The 18,274-nt window shown below is 41.0% G+C and overlaps 2 protein-coding genes across 4 annotated transcripts in view; one reads left to right on the top strand and one right to left on the bottom strand.

Annotated features, from left to right (window-relative positions):
- Positions 1 to 311: 311 nt before the first annotated feature.
- Positions 312 to 16,852, bottom strand: FGFR1OP2 (FGFR1 oncogene partner 2). Its single transcript, XM_019544386.1, has 6 exons — positions 16,704 to 16,852; positions 13,009 to 13,145; positions 11,904 to 12,021; positions 9,471 to 9,613; positions 6,082 to 6,195; positions 312 to 3,267 (listed from the first exon to the last, which is right to left on the bottom strand). Exons 1-6 carry the CDS (start codon positions 16,705 to 16,707, stop codon positions 3,130 to 3,132), a joined length of 654 nt encoding a protein of 217 aa, XP_019399931.1. The 5' UTR covers positions 16,708 to 16,852; the 3' UTR covers positions 312 to 3,129.
- A 207-nt stretch (positions 16,853 to 17,059) lies between these two features.
- ASUN (asunder, spermatogenesis regulator) overlaps positions 17,060 to 18,274 on the top strand; it is a 39,127-nt gene continuing 37,912 nt past the window's right edge. For 2 of the 3 annotated variants that reach the window (XM_019544383.1, XM_019544385.1), the window contains exon 1: positions 17,060 to 17,306. The gene's annotated coding sequence lies outside the window, so the exon portion shown is untranslated. The remainder of the gene's footprint in view (positions 17,307 to 18,274) is intronic. The other variant, XM_019544384.1, reaches the window with a different exon arrangement.

Below are 18,274 nucleotides of genomic sequence, written 5' to 3' on the forward strand. Positions count from 1 at the left end.
AACATAACATGCTTACATGGGATTCAACAGAATGTGGTTTGATACTAATCACCAGGGATCCTGGTTTAACCTGATAAAAGAAAAAAATCACAAATTCTCTGATTAATTTTAACCATGGCTTTTGGGGCTTTTAAGGCTCCTCACAGCCCTCCTCATGCCCTTCATGACAGCCCCCCAGCCCTGCTCATGCCCTTCACCCCCCCCACTGCAGCCCCCCAACCCAACTTTTAAAAGGCTGTAATTTGGTACCTGTCCTACAGTTGAGAAATGCTTCTCGAAAATAAACATTGCTTTTACTCATGGAGACAGTAAAGTTTTCAGTCAACTTTATTGATAAAATAAGTTTACTGTACAGTACACAATTCTAGCCATAAATTCATTTCAAGCATCTGCATTTCAAAAATAATGGGCATGTGATGAAAAATAGTCACTCCACAAGTGTGAGAGTTCTTTAAAACCCAAGAATGATTAGGTTTGTTTAGGGAAGGGAAGGGGAAAAATATCAAACATGTGAAGACAAACAGATAAGTTAAATCACATTTTTTATTTACAAAAACACTAAATCAAGCATTGTTTCATAATAGAGCAACCTGAAAAAAGTGCCACACATTTAAGACTTTTGCTATGCAACCCTGGAAATTGGATTTTAAAAAAATAAATATATAAAACAAAACCTCCTCTCCTGCATAAAATAAGTGACAGTACATACTAGTCAACTGCACGATGAACAATTCTCATCCTCCAGGTTTCAAAGTAAAAAGCCCTTTTAGGGATGACAGCAACAAACTTGTTCATTTTATGTGATTTTGCTTTTGGTTTTTAGAATATTTTATCGCTTTGCATCTGAGGTGCAAAACTGAATTCATGTATAGCATGCATGCGGCATTTGAGATTGTAGTAGTGGCCAAGCAGACTTTATGCTTGAGCTAGTACACTTGCATAAATTTTCCCTCATAGAACTGTTGTAACAACCAGCTTTGAAGTCATCAAACAGACATCCTATAATGTCTAGTTTTTCCTACCTATATTACTAAACCCAGAAACGAGCAAGGATGCCATCTCACTAAACACTCTAAAATGAGAGCCAGTGGTCTTTCCTATTGTTATAGGGTTTTGGTTGGTCTTTTTTTTTTAAATATGAGAGAAACTCTTGGGGAAGTTTGGAGTTTCATATATGGCTATTGTAAATTAGCTATTAAAAGGAACTCTCTCCTATTAGTTGAACAGTCAGTGGAACAACTAGTTTACAAGTTTACTATATTCACCGATCGAGTTATCAAATTCTGACAGGAAAAAATAATAATAATGAAAAATAAATAAATCAACAGCTGTGATAACCATCTCTTTCCCCGTCTTGCTCATTTTTAACCTTCAAAGTTATAGGAAGAGTTAACAGCACCAGTGTAATACATTTTGAATTATTTATAAATCAAGTTAGTAGGCATGGATAATTCAGGTCTGAAACATTTGTACTATGCTAAATATTTACCTACATGGGCTAGAAGGTCATTACATTATTGGAAAAATGTTTAAAAAAAAAAGATCGCTTGACATTTAAAGGATATCGCATTCTTTCAATTGAAATCCAATTTACTAAACTGAACTTGAGTAGCAGTCTAGCTGAATTAAAAATACTTTTACTAAGTGAGGTCTGAGTAGTCAAAATATTCAAACTTAGATACGGTTTACACACACACAATCATTTTGGTGAAATCTCTTGTGAATGTGTTTATAGCCAGGGAAGCCATGCACAAGAAGTCTAAAAGGACATTTCTCTCTCTCTTTTTTTTTTTTTTTTTTTAAAAACACTTCCCTATAAGAGTAAGACAAACGTTTGAAAAGGGCAAAAGCAAGGTAGGTAGTTAACTTCACATACAGGTGTCCCAACACCCACAGCTCTTCTCCCACACTGATGCTAACAATTAGAATCAGGAGGTACCACCTTAATCCTCACACAAAGCAAGCATCCCCTGTTGTTGATGTCATTTAGTGAAATTCTCAGTAAGAAGGACACTTTTCCCTACAAATGGATTTGTACCTGGAAACTTTAGTTTTTAAAGTAACTTAGATAATCTCCCTCTTTTGTGAATACCAGAAATTTAAAAATGCAGATTATAGTAGCGTAGGAGATCAATTTTCTCAACAGTAGTTTTTCCCCCCCACAAGCTACGTGCCTGCCATCTTCAGCTTGTGCGTCTAAACTGCATCTTCCTGAATAACAATGGATAAATATCCAATCACAGAATGGAAAAGTGTGCTAGTTCTTTACAGTTTGGAACGACTGAATCCTTTCCCCACTACTCAAAAGGTGAATTACTAATACAGAATAAGGTGCTGTGCTCTCAATGTTACTAAAAAAAAAAAAAAAGTTTAAAATTGCATCTAGTGACTACAAAAAGTGTATTTGAATAGAATTCCTTAGATACTACTGCATGGGTATCCAAAAAGAACTGCTCTTATGAAAGCAGAACATACTGCAGCTACAAGCAAAATTATAAATTTAAATCTCAAAGTACAAGTAGGCATGCTACTGATATTTTTTTGTTCCCAGTGGTACTAACCTGTATCATTTTAGGTTAAATATTTTCTAACTCATAAAAGGTGCAAGGGATTAGATTTTTAATAGGGATTTCTCAGCTGCCAAAAGAAACTCTTCCACTGGTTTCACCTGGGGTTTAGATGGTGTCCTTTCCATTATCAATCTGTTGTGAAAGGCAGATCTGAAAATATTTACTTTACTAAAAATACTGAGAACAACTCAAAAGGGCTACTAGTTATTTTCATAACTCTTAGTCAAGACTCATGAAATCTTACCTTATTTAGACAGATACATCTTTTCATAAACAGTAAATTTAAATTAAATATGAATTTAGAGCTTGTCCTTCAAGTACTTATTGCAAAGTAATTTCAAATCTCAGTAATAGCATTAGCCAATTTCTCATCAGAATTAGGTTCAGGAAAAACTACTCTGGTGCTACTGATTTAAGATTCCAGTTTTAATGTACTTCACACAGTATAAAAAAACCCCAAACAAATAGAAATCGGTGCCCTATTCAGTAACAAGTGCTTGACAAGTGACCCCTGATTTGTAAAGTGTGCAATTAAATTTTTTTTGACTTGACAGGATCTTCAGCTCTTCCTTAGGCTCAGATCACTACTCGTTACTAATGCTGACAAAGATGTACTTTCAGATGCATCATCTTTGTTCATATTCAGAAAGGACTCTCTGGTTATCTGAAGGATCTCTCTCAAGCCTTTATTTTCATGCTACAATGAGAGAGAGAGAGAGAGAGACAGACTTAACTCCTGTAAAATACTGGGACCACCTCCAACCCCGCCCAAACCAGAAAAACAATGTATTTGTTGTTAACAACACTTTTGAGATGCAAGAAGTAGGTTTTAAAAGCTCCTATTCAAATGTCACATGAACTAGGACTAATTTTTTTGCTGTATGGAATATCTACCTTAAGTATCAGGAAAGAGTACAATACACCAAGGTGGATAAGAAAAGGATATCTAACTTAAAAAACTAAAAAGCTAAATAAAAGTGACAAGACTTGGATTTTCTCTCTCCACTCAATATGAACAGTTTTAAAACCACTTCCTGCAACAAAGGATTTTGCTGGTACTTAATAAAAAAGCAGCATTACCAGTCCCACACATTCAAAACTCATGATTTTTAAATCTGAAGACTTGCATTTTTGTTTGTGTGTATCCTACGGGGCCAAGAAAGCAGGTACTGCTTCTAAGCTTCTTTCTAAAGTCTTGAAGACTAGAAACTATTTTTTTCTTCTGAAAAATGAAAGTCAAGATTCTCATCTTTACTATTTTCCAGGAGCTGCAGCTTCAGGTAAAACATGAGACACTGAAAAACTCATTGCAAGATAAAAATCAGAAGGCACTACTGGGAAGGCATAACTAACTAGTCTTTCTTGTCCAAGTAAGTATACCAAAAGAGCAATGTGAAGGGAGAACTAGATTGGGATTTGGAAGGCAATTGTGCCAACAGAAGTACTTTTATAGAACAGAAGTTTATACTGAAAACCAAAAGAATCCTTTCCCATGCAAAATTAAATGTGGCAATGGGAAGTTAAAGGAGCCAAGTTATTGACTTTGCAAAAGGATTTTATAACGTACTAGTGGATGTTAAAATATGAATTCAGTGATAAATAGTTCCTTAGCTTTAAGCTAGATAGTATAGGACGTTGTAAAAACTGATGGAAAAAATAAAATGGCTTTGTTAAAGCTTTGTATAGTCTGGACATTAAAGGAGAGATTAGGACTCAAAGCAGACAACTGGAGCAGTTGAAAGAAGATTTGGGGGAAGAAGGCCTGAACTAAAGACTGGAGAGGGTCCAGAGGAGGGCCACTCGTATGGTTAGGGACTTACAGGACAAGCCTGATGAGGAGAGACTTAGGGACCTGGACCTCTTCAGCCTCCGCAAGAGAAGGCTGAGAGGTGATCTATAAATTCATTAGGGGGATGCAGCAAGGGATCGGAGATGCTCTATTCACCAGGACGCCTCTTGGAGTAACAAGGAACAATGGTCACAAACTGACAGAGAGCAGATTTAGGCTAGATATCAGGAAAAACTTCTTCACAATAAGGGTGGCCAAAATTTGGATTGGGCTTCCAAGGGAGGTGGTGCTCTCCCCTACCTTGGGGATCTTTAAAATAAGGTTGGATAGGCATCTGATTGGGGTCATCTGAGCCCAGCACTCTTTCCTGCCAAGGCAGGGGGGTCGAACTCAATGATCTGTTGATGTCCCTTCTGACCCTAGTATCTATGAATAAAAAATCCTGGGGCTGTCCCAGCGATCTACTAATGCTATTTTAGAGGAACACACAGGCAAGGACACAAGCTCCCTTTTTTAAAGATGGTGTATTTTGATAAAAACCTAGACACGGATATAGCTAAGAGTGATCCTCACTGCCCAGCTAAGCATAGTCTTTGTTGTGTATAGTCTCATATTTATATATTTACACACAAACACAAGGAGTTTTACATCTCAGCACCTAGTATTGCAAACAAACAACCAAAATAATTTCAGGAAAAGTTTCTGGAATGTTTGAAAGTGTGTGAAATTAGATATAAATAAATGTATATATGAATATGTACATATAATTTTACATGCACACACACTTTCAAACATTCCAGACACTTTGCCCAAAATTATTTGTTGTTGTTTATCTGCAATAATAGGAGCTAAAGTGCAAGACAGAGTCAATAAAGTACAGGTATACAGGCAGTCCTCGACTTACGTTTCGAGTTACAACGTTTTGCACTTGCAAGGCGTCAATTTAGAAACATTGTTTCAACTTTATGACGTCAGTTTCGGCTTTACAACGCTTGATCCAATGCTATGCCCTGCCACGCCAGCGAACAATTTCACTGCGTTGCTCATCTCCCTGGAGAACATCTGTCCAAACTTCCTTAGACAACTTCTTTAACAAAGCAGAGAAGACTCCAGAAAAACCTGCAGCCAAGACTCCTGAGAAGACTCCAGCCAAAAACCCTTCAAAAAGTCCAACCAAGAGCCTTTCAGAAAGTCCAGCAAAGTCATCTCAAAGAAGTCCTTCCAAATCAATGACTGCTATTTACAACATAAACACATTAATGTAGCTATATTACTCATCTATAATTTGATCAAGTACAAAATTCTGGGGTACTTTGGTGAAAATAGGGTATTGGGCCTTGGTTCAGGAACCAATCCCCCATTTATAACATTGTTTCTTGTAACTTGGAACAATTTTCTCATAACGTTTCAGCTAAAGACACGGTTTTCAGGAACCAATTGTGTCGCAAGTCCAAGGACTGCCTGTATTTCATTCCAGTGGGATGCAAGTTACAACAGCTAGTCAAAGACAGCCTTATACTAGAACAAACCATTGAACAAGGCAGCATGACTGCATTTCAGAACATTTGTGTCTAGGCATGTCACACAACTCTTTCCTAAAAATGCTACACAAAGACTAACTTCCTTTGGAAGTATAAGCTATAACAGATTTACCCTCATAACATATGGCAGTTTGGAAAAAGTCACAACTTGCTGTCAAAGCTTCTCTCATTACATACTTACTTCAAGCTGAACAATACGTTCCTGCTCTTTACAAGCCTGCTGTTCATCAATTTCAATGGCTTTTCTCATTACTGCTGCCATTTCTGTAATTTGGTCCACATGCACTTGTAGCTCCTAAGACCATAAAAAATTTTTTAAAAAGTTTTAATACTGCTCCCTACATTAGCAAAACTATAAACTGAATAGTAACAGAATAGGGTGTTGGTAACTTATTCAGTTTGAGTTTGAGAAAGGCTGTTTAAACAGTGACTGGGAAAGAGATGCAATCTGAACAGCCTCAGCATGGACTGGAACCTAGACTTCCTTTGTCTGGCAAGTACCTCAACTATGAGGCTGCAGAGCCATACTCCCCCTTGGGAAGGTACTTCCCAGCTCTGGCCCAGTGAGTCTTCCCACAGGACCACTTTGCAGAAAGAAATTCAATGGGCAAGGGAGGGAAAGAGTGGGAAGAATGTTTTAAGGGTGAAGACAACTCGGTGGTTAGGAAGCCGCCCCAGAAATCTGGGAGATATAGGTTTAACCACTTTAACTAAAAGGAGTTTTACTAAATCTAGTCTCGGTCCTTGGTGAGGACTGTAACGAGCAAATAAAAACTATATCTAGAGACATCCAAGTCATGAAAAAGGGCAAAAATTCAGGAAGATGCTCCTGCTTTCTGCATTACCTATGAGCAAGCTTAGGCAGCTCTCTACTCTGAAACCCTGCACTGTTGTTGTGCTCTCTCCCATGCACTGGATAGGGAGATACTGAGCTAAACTCAAGGCTGTGGATTCTAGTCTGGAGAAAGAAATCACGTCAGAGTTGAATACTGTAACTCAATGTCATGGCATCTTAAGTCCATGGATCTAGCCCCAAATAGCTGCAAAAATTTTTTTTTTTTATTTGCTTTTCTTTGCTAATTTTATTAAATTAAGTTTTCTAACAATTTTAACCCTTTAAAGTCCCCGCTAGCAGCAAAATGAGTTAAATTTCAGTTTGCAGCAAGTTTGTTAGCACATTTATTTAAAAAGACAATTACTAAACACTAAACATTTTGGTGAAATCAATATAAATTGTTGAATTTTGAATGCAAAATTGTTTTTCCCAAACATTTTCTGCAATCCATTAACTAGATCTCAGTAAACAAGTGCTCAGGCTGATTGATGGGTGCCTCTTGGGAAAATGTTGTTCACTGGTAACAGCAAGATTAATTCCTTGGGCACCAAGTGTGGAGCAATTTTTACCGCACTGAAAAATTACTTTGTTTTTCTGTCTGTAAAGATTAGTGGAAAGTGCAGAATGAAATTCCAGGCAACTTAAATTAGAAATATTATCACCCCCCAGCACAAATCCTCCATGGGAAAGGGAGTTGAACCCAAAGTATTGCACGAAGCCTAAAGGAGTACTTGCCCTAACAGTACACTCTTGGGACAAGTCACAAGTAGAGACAGTTTGTTAGATACATCTAGAATCATTCTTCTGAATTAGACCTGTATACCAACACTTTCTTTCAAAAGAAATTGTACGTTCTAGTGAATTTTAGATTAGTGCCTAATATCTACATTTTAAAAACCTTTAAACCCACTTTTTGTGAAGTGATACAATACTAATATTCACATTTTAAATTTCTGATTGAACTATTCAGATATGTTCCATCTGAAGTTTGTCCCACAGAGGCTGCTACTTAAAGTTTCCAGTTAATCCTTGGGTTAAAAAAACCCCAAACAACAAAACAAAACTGCAGATAACAAAGAGGACTCTCACCATTTTATTTGTCAGTGAAACCAATTTGAAAAGGCTGGTTATTCTATTTACTTGTATGATCCAATCCACTATTTTTTCTGATGCAATATTTCTTAAGAGAACAAGTATTTACAAATTATTTAGGGAATAAAGACTACACATTTAAGTCCCAATTCTGTAAGCTCTTATATACAAAATAATGTATATACAAGAAGTTAGTTTCATTGATTTCAAGAAAATATTATGCATTTTGAGTTAAATGAACAGGTAAACAGTCAGAGAAGCAGGGTCTTGTAGTTGGAAATCATTTTCCCAATATGGCAATTTCAACTCACTTAACAGGTATGTTATTATTTAAAAGATACAGTCAAAGATTATACAAATAAGTGTTTTGTTCTATTTTATAATTGTTACAAAATATTTAGGAAACCAGTCTAAGTTTCTAAAAGTGCTTTACTATGTTAAACGCAAGTCATAAGCTAAAATTTAACATTCTACAGCAGTGACGCTTAATGTTTTGGCCCCACAGGCCAGAAGAGTGGTGCAGGGTCAGTCCGTGGGCTGAATAAGATCCTGTGTGCCAAGACTGGGCCTGCACAGCCTCAGCCGTCTCAGGTGCACCAGGACTGGGCCCTACGGACCCCATGCTGTCCCTGTGCGCTGGGCTGGGTTGTACACTGACTTGGCACACCTGATCTAGCTCTAGGGCCCCAGATGCATGGGGAGCCCTGCAGGCTGGACTTTGGCACCAGGAGCTTTGTCTGGCCAGGCATTGAAAACTCCCTGTTCTACAGTATCTTCCACTTATTATGAAGTGATTTATTTGTTCAACCACAGTCATTTTCAAAAGACTACAATGTGATATTTTCTATACCTTCCAATTAATTTTTTAAAATAGTTATGTATCACCTTCTGCTAGTACATATTAAAAGGCTGAACCATACTTTTCTTTAAAAAAATGCCAAAGTAGACCAACATAACTAAGGCCAACAAATCCTCATATAAACCTTACCAAGAGCAGTTGTTGTTGTTGTTAATTTTAATAACTCTCTCCCCTTTACATTTTCTAGGGGCATCAAGCAGCTCACAAAGATATTGGCAACTTTAGTTTCACCCAAAATCCAAAAAAGCAAGGATTACTCCACAACACTTCTGATCAGTGCTAAGGAGGTGTTTTGGGGAGAATGGTAAGTCTGGTTATTCAATATTCAGAAGTTTGTTTTTCTTTTAATATTTAAGAACTAAGATTTTCTCGCTTTGGAATAAAAAAAAAATCACTGAATACTGAACTAAATGACGCTCACCTTTCCTGTTCTAAAAAGGCAGGTTTGCCAGCCCAGCACTGATTACAAAAGCTATAAGTGTCATTAGTCCACATAGAGCTGGCTGTAAATTAATACTTGACTTTCAGTTTTCAACCTGCAATATGGTACAGCAGTTTTCATTTTTGGTCTGGCCAAAAAAGCAAATTAAAAAAGACTGTGGTAATAATATGCTCTTTGGTGACTACTTAAATACATATCCCCAGCATCTAGCGGACAAAAAATCTGTTTGAACTACATTTTAGTAGAGTGCAATGTAAAACTTGAGAACTGTTAATAAACATTCTAACATAAAAAGGAAATAGAAAATGAAGGCATTTTATATTTTTTATTAGGACACATTACCTTGGAATGTTGCTCTTTTAACTTCATGATTACACTTGGGTCATCCTTTTTGCTGGCCATGAGCAACCTAAACATCTGCTCTCTATACTTGCTCATTATAAGTTCTAAAGCAGACTGATGCTCTTCAAGAGATGTACGTAGTTCTGCCAAAATAATTTAAAAAGTTAATTCAGATTTGAATAGGGGTGGACTAAAGATATACAAAGAATCCTTCAATTTGAGGAACCTGAAACAAACACTTAGTCAATGTGCCACCTCTCCTCCCTCTGTAACAGCAGTGCTCAGTCTTCTGGCCCTGAAGGCCAGCTAAGTGGTGTGGCACCAGCTCTGCACCCAGGATAAGGCCCACACTAGGCCCGGCAAGTATTCACTTTGGATTCAGCTGATTCAGAGAACAGCAGTTCAATCTGGAGATTAGAATCACTGTCGTTATTCAATTTGGCCGAATCAGATCCAAAAAATTTGGCATCGCTTTGGAGATTCGGCCATAGGCTAAACAGGTAGATGACATAGTTGCCTCCAGCTGGTAAGTTTGTTGGGGTGGTAGGGAAGAAAGGGGCATGGGGGAGGGAGAGATTGGGGCTGGGACAAGCTGCCCAGCCAGGGCAGGGGGGTGTTACTCAGGCAGGGGCGTGGGGCGCAGGTGTGGGATGCAAGTGTGACAACATTCAGAGCCGGGGCTCTGCCCTGCTGCCATGTGCCTAGCCAGCGCGCGCGGGGGCGGGGATTGATGTGGGTGTGGCTTGCTCCGAGCAGAATAGGGTAAGTGGCAGCAGGGCATAGCCCCTGCTCCCAGCACTGCTGTCCCTGCATCCTGTGCATCTCTGTGCCAGCTGGCAAGCAGCAGCAGAGTCCCTGCTCCCAGCGCTGGGAACGGGAGCTATGCCCTGCTGCTGCTTGCCCCCTTCCGCCCAGAGTAAACTGTGCCTGCATCACACCCCCCTGCCCAGCACCAACTGGGCAAGAGGCAGCAGGGCAGAGCCCCTGTTCTCAGCACTGCCGTACCTGCATCAGTGCTGGGCGTGGGTGCCCTGTGCCGTTGCCCTTTGCCAGCTGGCATGGGGGCAGAGGGCCCACAAGTGCTGCCTCTGCTTGCCAGCCAGCACAAACGAGCAAGCACTGCCACTGCTTGACAGCCAGCGCAAGGGAGTAGGGGCTATGCCCTGCTGCTGCTTGCCCCCTTCCACCCAGAGCAAGCTGCGCCCACATCCGCTCCTCCTCCTCGGCTGAGCAAGTGGCAACAAGGTATAGCCCCCACTCTGTGCACTGCTGTGCCCACATCCTGTGCCCCCCTCCTCAAGTCCCATGCCCCTGCCCCAGCTGGGAAGCTTGTCTCAGCCCCAATCCCAATCCCTCCCTCCCCCAACGCCAACAGATTTACCTGCTGGAGGCACCTGTGTCAGTTGCCTGTTTAATCTATGGCCAAATTGCCAAACCTTTTCCAATTCAATTTGGATGCTTCAAATTGATTCAGAGCTTATAATTCGTCTCCCGATTCAATTCAGAGATTCAGGTCCCCGAATTGGGCCAAATTTCCTCCAAATTGAACCAACTACTGAACCTTTGCACAGCCCAACCCCATACCATCCTATGCACCCAATCCTGCATATGAGGCCACGCTAGCCAGTCTTTGGGGCTTCCCACGGGCCTGGAAATTTGGCAGCAGTGCCACTGCTAAAATTTTCCAACCGGTACGAAACTCCATGGGCCAGGTGACCCAACACCAGAGATTGAGGACCACATATGGCAAGCTTCTCCAAGTGTATCTGCATTGATAACATTCTTGATCAGCTACAATTAGGGCTTTGAAAGCCTCTTTTTAAGAGGAATAAAGTGGCTGGAACAGGGTGGCGACCTTATCTCTGTATGAGATATTTTATGTACAGCTCTATCTGGAAGCAAATTAGGCTACTGCTGGGCCTGTAACTTTGTGGAAAGTATGTCTACATAAAAATGTTAAACTACCAAAAATTTAAGATCAAGAATGGCAAAGCATTTTAATACATGGCGCCAGCTGTTAAGGCTTCTGAGAAGTCAGTTTTATGGTATCAGTGATAAATAGAAAAAATAAAGATTTTTTCTTGGCAGCAAACTAAATATACTAAATTTAATAGGAATGGATGATATTCATCTTTTTACCTGGTTTAAAAACTAAGAGCATTAGATCTCTGGAAAAAGTACAAGCAAAGCCATTTCATAATAAGGCAAAACACATTTGAATTTTTACTTACCATTTTGACAGAGCCAAACTTTCTATATGTCACAGTTTGCAACTACATTATGACTGATTTTATGTTAAGAAAAATCTAAAATCAGAAGGAAGAAGTTCTTGGGGACAACTTATGCTGATAAAACTAGAGACATACCAGTCCAAATTTCATGGGTTCAGGGCAACACTTTCCCCCCCTCCAAAAATAAAATATTAAACCTCACCTTTATTTTCCTGCTGCAGTTCTCTTATTTGTCTGTTTTCCTGCTGGATACCCATCACTAAGGTAGACCGAGGCCTATGTCTTGCTACCTCATTAAGCTCTTGAATTTCTTCTTGATACTAATTAGAGTTCAACAGTCATGTATATGAATGTAAGCAATTATCAACAGTGACTAATATAATTTAAAATTTAGCATCTGGGTCCAATATTAACAACATTTGAGATACTTGTTATATAATTAAGTAACAATTCATTGGAACTAATTTTAAGGATAGCTTTTTGTACAGAACATACTGCATATACCAAAATTGACTGCAAGAACAATGTCTCCTAATTGGTCTCCAAATTAAGAGTACAGTGACAGTTTAAGATCTGCATGCCAAACTCTACTGTATCTTGACCATGCTAAATTCACTTCAAATGGAACAATGCTACCTTCATCTAGAGTCATGAAAAATCTATACTTTTACTACCTTGCTAGGTCATATGACAGGATGATCTTTCTAATTAATACCAGAGAACCTTGTTTTACCCCATCATTTAGTAGAAGTTGAAGCTAGTGATACCCCTTCATTAGGAAACAGAAAATGAAAATTGTTACTCACTAGAAAAAAAAAAATCAGTTGAACTAGCTATTTGACTCAGATGATGAGAGAGTAGAAAGATAACATGCAGCAAGAGAAAATAAGACTGCATGCTTATAAAAGTCTCAGTATGATTAATTTTGGATGTCTGAGCTAATAAAAGAATACGCACTTTGGGGAAGAGAAACCTACAGACATCATAATTTTGTACAAGTTTTATATAAAAAGACAATTCTACAAACCCTTAAGCACATATTTAACTTTAAGCATATACATTGGTTACTTTAGTCCCAATCTTAAGAACAAAACTTGTTCACAGGATCACAGTAACCAACCTGAGAAAAGACTTGTTTCATTAGAGAGTTCATACTCATATGGCAGCCATCTAGAATGTCAATAGAAGAGGTATCTAAATTAGAGTGATCTAAGTTAATAGCATTCAAGATTACCCATATCACCATTAAGACTGACTGCTATCTGTTTCTTCACTTTTTAAAATGAGTCAGCAAATGAAAAACAAACCTGTTTCATTGCTTCTACCCGCTTGTTGAGAGCAGTAGTTTGTTCAATAAGAGTTTCTGCTGCATCATCATGCTCCCTTAGCCGCTCCACTAGTGCTTTGGCATCAGCTAGGGCTTTCTCAATTGTGCAACTCATTTCTAAAAAATTGTAAATATATCACTTTAAAAGCAAGCACTACTTATCATATAATAGTACAATCCTAGTTATACCTGCAATGTCCAAATTTTTAAACTTATTCTGTAGCTCTTGGATACATTCTCTCCCTCATCAGCAAAAAGGGAGAAATATTCAAAACCTTGTTTTCTTTTATGGAAACAAGAACATTTTGCAACTCTCATACCCCAACAACTGAGTAACTAGTGGTGCACTGATAGAGATTTTTGGGGCCAATACTGATCTATGATTTTTAAGGAAGCATACTGGCTGATACCAATCCAATTTCTGATACATCGTGGAGAGCCACCTCCAGCTGGTAAGTCTGTTGTGGTGAGGGAAGGGGTGTTGGGGGCAGTTCAACCCCCCCTCGCCCCCTCCCCGAGGGAGGGGACAGGGGCAGGCGCTGCCCAGACAGGGCGAGGCATGGTGTGGGACAGACCCACAGCTCATTATGGGGGGGGGGGGAAGCAGCTTCCGTGGCTGCGCACACCACAGGAGGGTACAGGTGAGTGTGTGCCCCCTGGATCTGCATGGGGCAGGTGGGCTGCAGCTGTGCGCTAGAACCCCATGCCCCTTCCACCACAACAGATTTACCAGCTGGAAGCAGTTCTCCACACTGCTGGCTGTGCTCCTTGCCACCCGAGTGCTACACGCATGCACAGGCATTTATCAGCCAAGTTATCAGCCCCATTGGGCCGATTTCCAGTACAACCAATTTTCTTTATAATCAGTACCAATCCAATATCGGACCAATGTACTGGTGCATCTCTATGAGTAACCTTTAATTTTGAAAATTCAAGACCATGAGCCACGAACAAGAGCCAAAGGAAACTTCAAGGATCCAAGTTGTTGAGAAAGCATGCTTTATGCCTGGCCTGTGTGTGAGAAGCAGGAGTGGAGGAAAAGAAAAAGCAGCAGCAACATTGTAAAGGTTAATGGAAAAGATGACAATATTGAAAAATCTGAGTTTGTGTCATACCACACAACTGTTTTGAGATGGCAGCTACATATCTGGAAGGGGAAATCTAATGCTGTGAAAGATGCTGAGAGTCTTAGGGGTTTTTTTGTTTTGTTTTAATGAATTGCATGTATAGAAGAGACAGCTAAAATAACTAAAGTCACTTACATGTTTTAAAAGATCAAGAGGAGATTTTAATTTAGGTCTAAATACAATGACCTCAGCTATCATTACATGGAAAACACTTAAACAACAGAAACTTTTTCAGCAGTTGAGAGCAAGACAGCAATTTAGGACAGGAAATGACTGTAGTTCATTCAATTAAAACATTATCTATAATTGCAGCAGGTGTGACCAAGCATGGGTTACAGCTAAGCCTGCAAAACATTTCCATCTACTCAAATGCCAGAATATTAGCTTCCTGACTGGTTGTGTTACATGGCTAGCCTAGGCACAGATTAAGTTTCTTTTTTATTTTAAAAGATTTTGAAAGAGTCTTTTCAGACACACTTGAGTTCTCAGGCTGGCAGAATAACTGACACTTTTTCCATTCAAATAAAATATGTATTTTTTTTCTGAACAGTGGCAACAATAAAATAGCAAAGTTTGTATTTTGGCATTGCCACAGACCTCATTAGAGAAAAGTGCAATCCACCTGCCTTGGAGAACAGTCTAACAATTCAGAAAACTACTTCCGTAACTGCTTAGAGGACATTCACCAAGGGGGCGAATTCTCAAAAGCACAAAAGGCCAGTTAGCCAACAAACTGCCACTGAGAAAAAACACTTTAAGTTGAGTGTGTGTCTTAAGTTTCTGGGGGGGGGGGGGAAGAGGAGGAAATCAGAGTCTTCAGTTTTAATTAGCTATGTAAAGGGTTTAATCATATAGATTTTTTTTTTAGTTTCTGTTTTCATTTTCTTTCTAGGAAAAAAAAACACATATACACATAGCTTTGCCAGCTTTCCCCAATGGTTGACTGAGCTGTGAAAAGCCAAGTTAGTCCAAGCTAAGTTTAAACACAGCTCTTTAATTCATTCCACAGATCTCCCTGAGACACACTGGAAAAAATGCTTACACTAGCAAATTCATTTTTTCCAGAGCTTATATAGCTGTATTTTTGTCCATTGTCAATCACTGTCAATTATGGCACATTTTCTAATTCATTTGCCACTTTTTAGTAAGGTAATCAATTCTGCCCTACCTACATATCAAGAGAAAGAAAAGTTCCCTGAAGTTAGCAAAGCCTGTGCAACAAAGCCACACATCCTGCCTTGACAGAGCCCAACACATCCACCAGGAAGCCTGCACCATCCTACTGCAGGAACACAGAAGTCTAGCTACCAGTCTAGGCTGCACACTGCAAACAAAGAAGGTCTTACCATGAAATAGGCATACATCTCAGTCCACAGACAGGAACTTATTAATGAAATGTATATCCCCTCCCCAGTTTTATCTATCAATAAGCCCCCTGCCAGTTTTATTTATACAGCGACACCCACATCCAGCTTTATTTTATACGTGTGTGTATACATACATACATACACACACACACACACACACACATATATACACACACACAGAGCTTTATTTATAGTTTTATACACGCACAAATTTCATACACATGGTTCTATATGTGTGTATATGCACACACGTGTACAAAAGCTGTGTATACATGCACGTGTACAAAAGCTGTGTATTTACAAAACTGCATGTATACACAGAGCTTCTATACACCCGCTGTTGTGTGTGTATACACACACACACACAGCTGCGTTTTAGTTTGTGTGCATGTACACCCACAGATACACACACCCACAGATACACATGCACACCGTTGTGTGTAATTACACACATGAAACTGCATGTGTGTATAATCACCTCTACCCCAAGTTTTGTCCGCCTATTTTATGTACACACACAGAGCTTAGTGTATACACAGTTGTATATACCCACACATATATACTCTCTCTTTGAAAGAGTCCAGAGAGCCACGCACACGATCAAAGAGCAGGAAAACAGGCCTTATGATGAGAGGCTGGAAGCATTGGGACTCTTCAGCCTGGAAAAGTGCAGGGAAGGAATCTAGAGATAGCCTGTAAGTATTTAAGGGGTGTTCACCAGAATGCCCCCAAGGATGACAAGGTCAAACTGTTACAAACTCCTCTGAGACCATTTCAGGCTGGACATAAGGAAGAACTTCTTTACTGTCTGAGGCCCCAAGGCCTGCAATGACTGTGACCAGAGGTGGTGCAAGCACCTACTCTGGACTCCTTTAAGCGTTTGGACGTTTATCCTGCTGGGATCCTTTGACTCGATGATCCTGGGAGGTCCCTTCCAACCCTAATGTTTATGAAGTCTATATATGCATATAAACACACACGCAGTTTTCTCTCTCTACACACACAGTTATTTCCAAACACACACTCTTCCCCCCCCACACCCACGGTCCGGTTCAGGCAGTCTCCCAGCCCAGACACACGCGGCTCCATCCCACAGCTGGGCTGTCCTGGCCCCGCGACAACCGGGCCTGCAGCGACATCAAATCCAAATCCGGGTCGCGACCCCGCCCCCGCCGACTCACTCATGCCTGGTGGCGTCAGCAAAGCCTGGGCAGGCCAGGCCGTGATCGGGGTCAGCGGCCGCGGGAGCCGCTCATACCGTGGCGCCAGGCAGCCCCATAGGCAGGAGGGGTGGAGCTTCCGTCCACCCCGCCGCTCCCACTCAAACCACAGTCGCCGCCGGAGCGCCACTTATCGCGAGACCTCCCACTCCTCGATTTTTTTTTTTTTTTTTTTTTTTTTTTTTTTAAATAGCCGCTTCAAACACATTCCGCGAGACTTCGAAATCCCATACCCGCCCCCGGAGCGGTCAAATCTACTTGCTACGAAATCGCGCGAGAGGCCTAGGCCGAAGGGTCTAGGTCTCGCGAGACTGTTGGCGAGCTGAGGGGTAGGGGGCGCTGCTGGGGAGAGTGTAGCTACGGCCCTGGGGATCTCAGTGTCGCCGTGAAGGTGTCGGAGCGTTAACTGCTATTTCACACCGGCCTCTTCCCCCTCCCCGCGCAGCGCCTGTGGGGCAGGCTATGGAGGGCAGGCGCCTGGCCGCCCCGCCCCTCTTGTGAGCGACATTCCCCCCCTGCGAGTGGCCCCGGGACTTATGCACCAGAGGCGGATCCGGTCAAAAAGTAAGAGGGAGTGAAAGTCCCCCACAACTCTTTTTTGGTTGCAACGCAGCCCGGGAGTGGGGGGCAACGGCGCATGCGCACTAGCGCCTCCCAGACAACTCCCCGCGCCCCCCCCCCCCCCCCCCCCCCCCCCCCCCCCCCCCCCCCCCCCCCCCCCCCCCGGAGCTAATGGTGGCCCCACCGTTTTAACGGAAATTTAAAGGGGGTGTTGGATGCTTCGACTGAAGTATGGGGTGACGAGGCTCTTTGGGTGATGTGATAGCTTTTATCAGACCACCTAAATAGTTGGGAAAATTATTCTTTGCAAGCATTTGGGCACAAATGCCCTTCTTCAGGCCGAGGGAGAGTCTGGTGAAGCACCGAGTTTAATGCCTCAACTGATGAGAATTGTGGCTCGTGGTAGAGGTGATATCTTTTATTAGATCATCTAGATTTCTTTAATTAAAAGATAGCTTTCGGGCACAAACACCTTTCTTCTGGCGTTGGAGAGAAGATTGTAAAAGGATCAAGTGATGGGAAAGTCTTGAAGCGTCTCCGCCCCTGGGTCAGGCTGCCAGGGGAATGTGTCGCTCTCTGTCTCTCTCTCTCTTGTTTTGATTTTTTAAAATAACAATTATTAGAGAGCATTGAGTCAAGTAGCCAACAAGGAAGGTTGCTGGGTGGACCAGGGACTGGCTTTGCAGACCCTCTGTGGTGCATGTTACGTGATAGTCCAGCATAAAACTTATTGAACAAGTTTTAGTTTAAAGTGCTCCACTGCCACTTTTCCGTGCAGTGCAGGGATGCTGATATCCGTGAGGCTGGAGTCTGCTGGAGTGCAGTAATTACCATGCACTATAATTACAGTGTACCTTCTTTATGTGTATAGGCGCTCTTAGTGGTTAACAGGCTTGGTGATTGTGGACTAGCCCTGTTCCTGGTTTTCCATTGGTTAACTGATTAAGAAAAAGGTTACAGAAGACTTGAAA

This window comes from Crocodylus porosus, unplaced genomic scaffold (genome assembly GCF_001723895.1).
Source record: "Crocodylus porosus isolate Cpor-Errol unplaced genomic scaffold, CroPor_comp1, whole genome shotgun sequence".
Classification (NCBI taxonomy): domain Eukaryota; kingdom Metazoa; phylum Chordata; order Crocodylia; family Crocodylidae; genus Crocodylus; species Crocodylus porosus.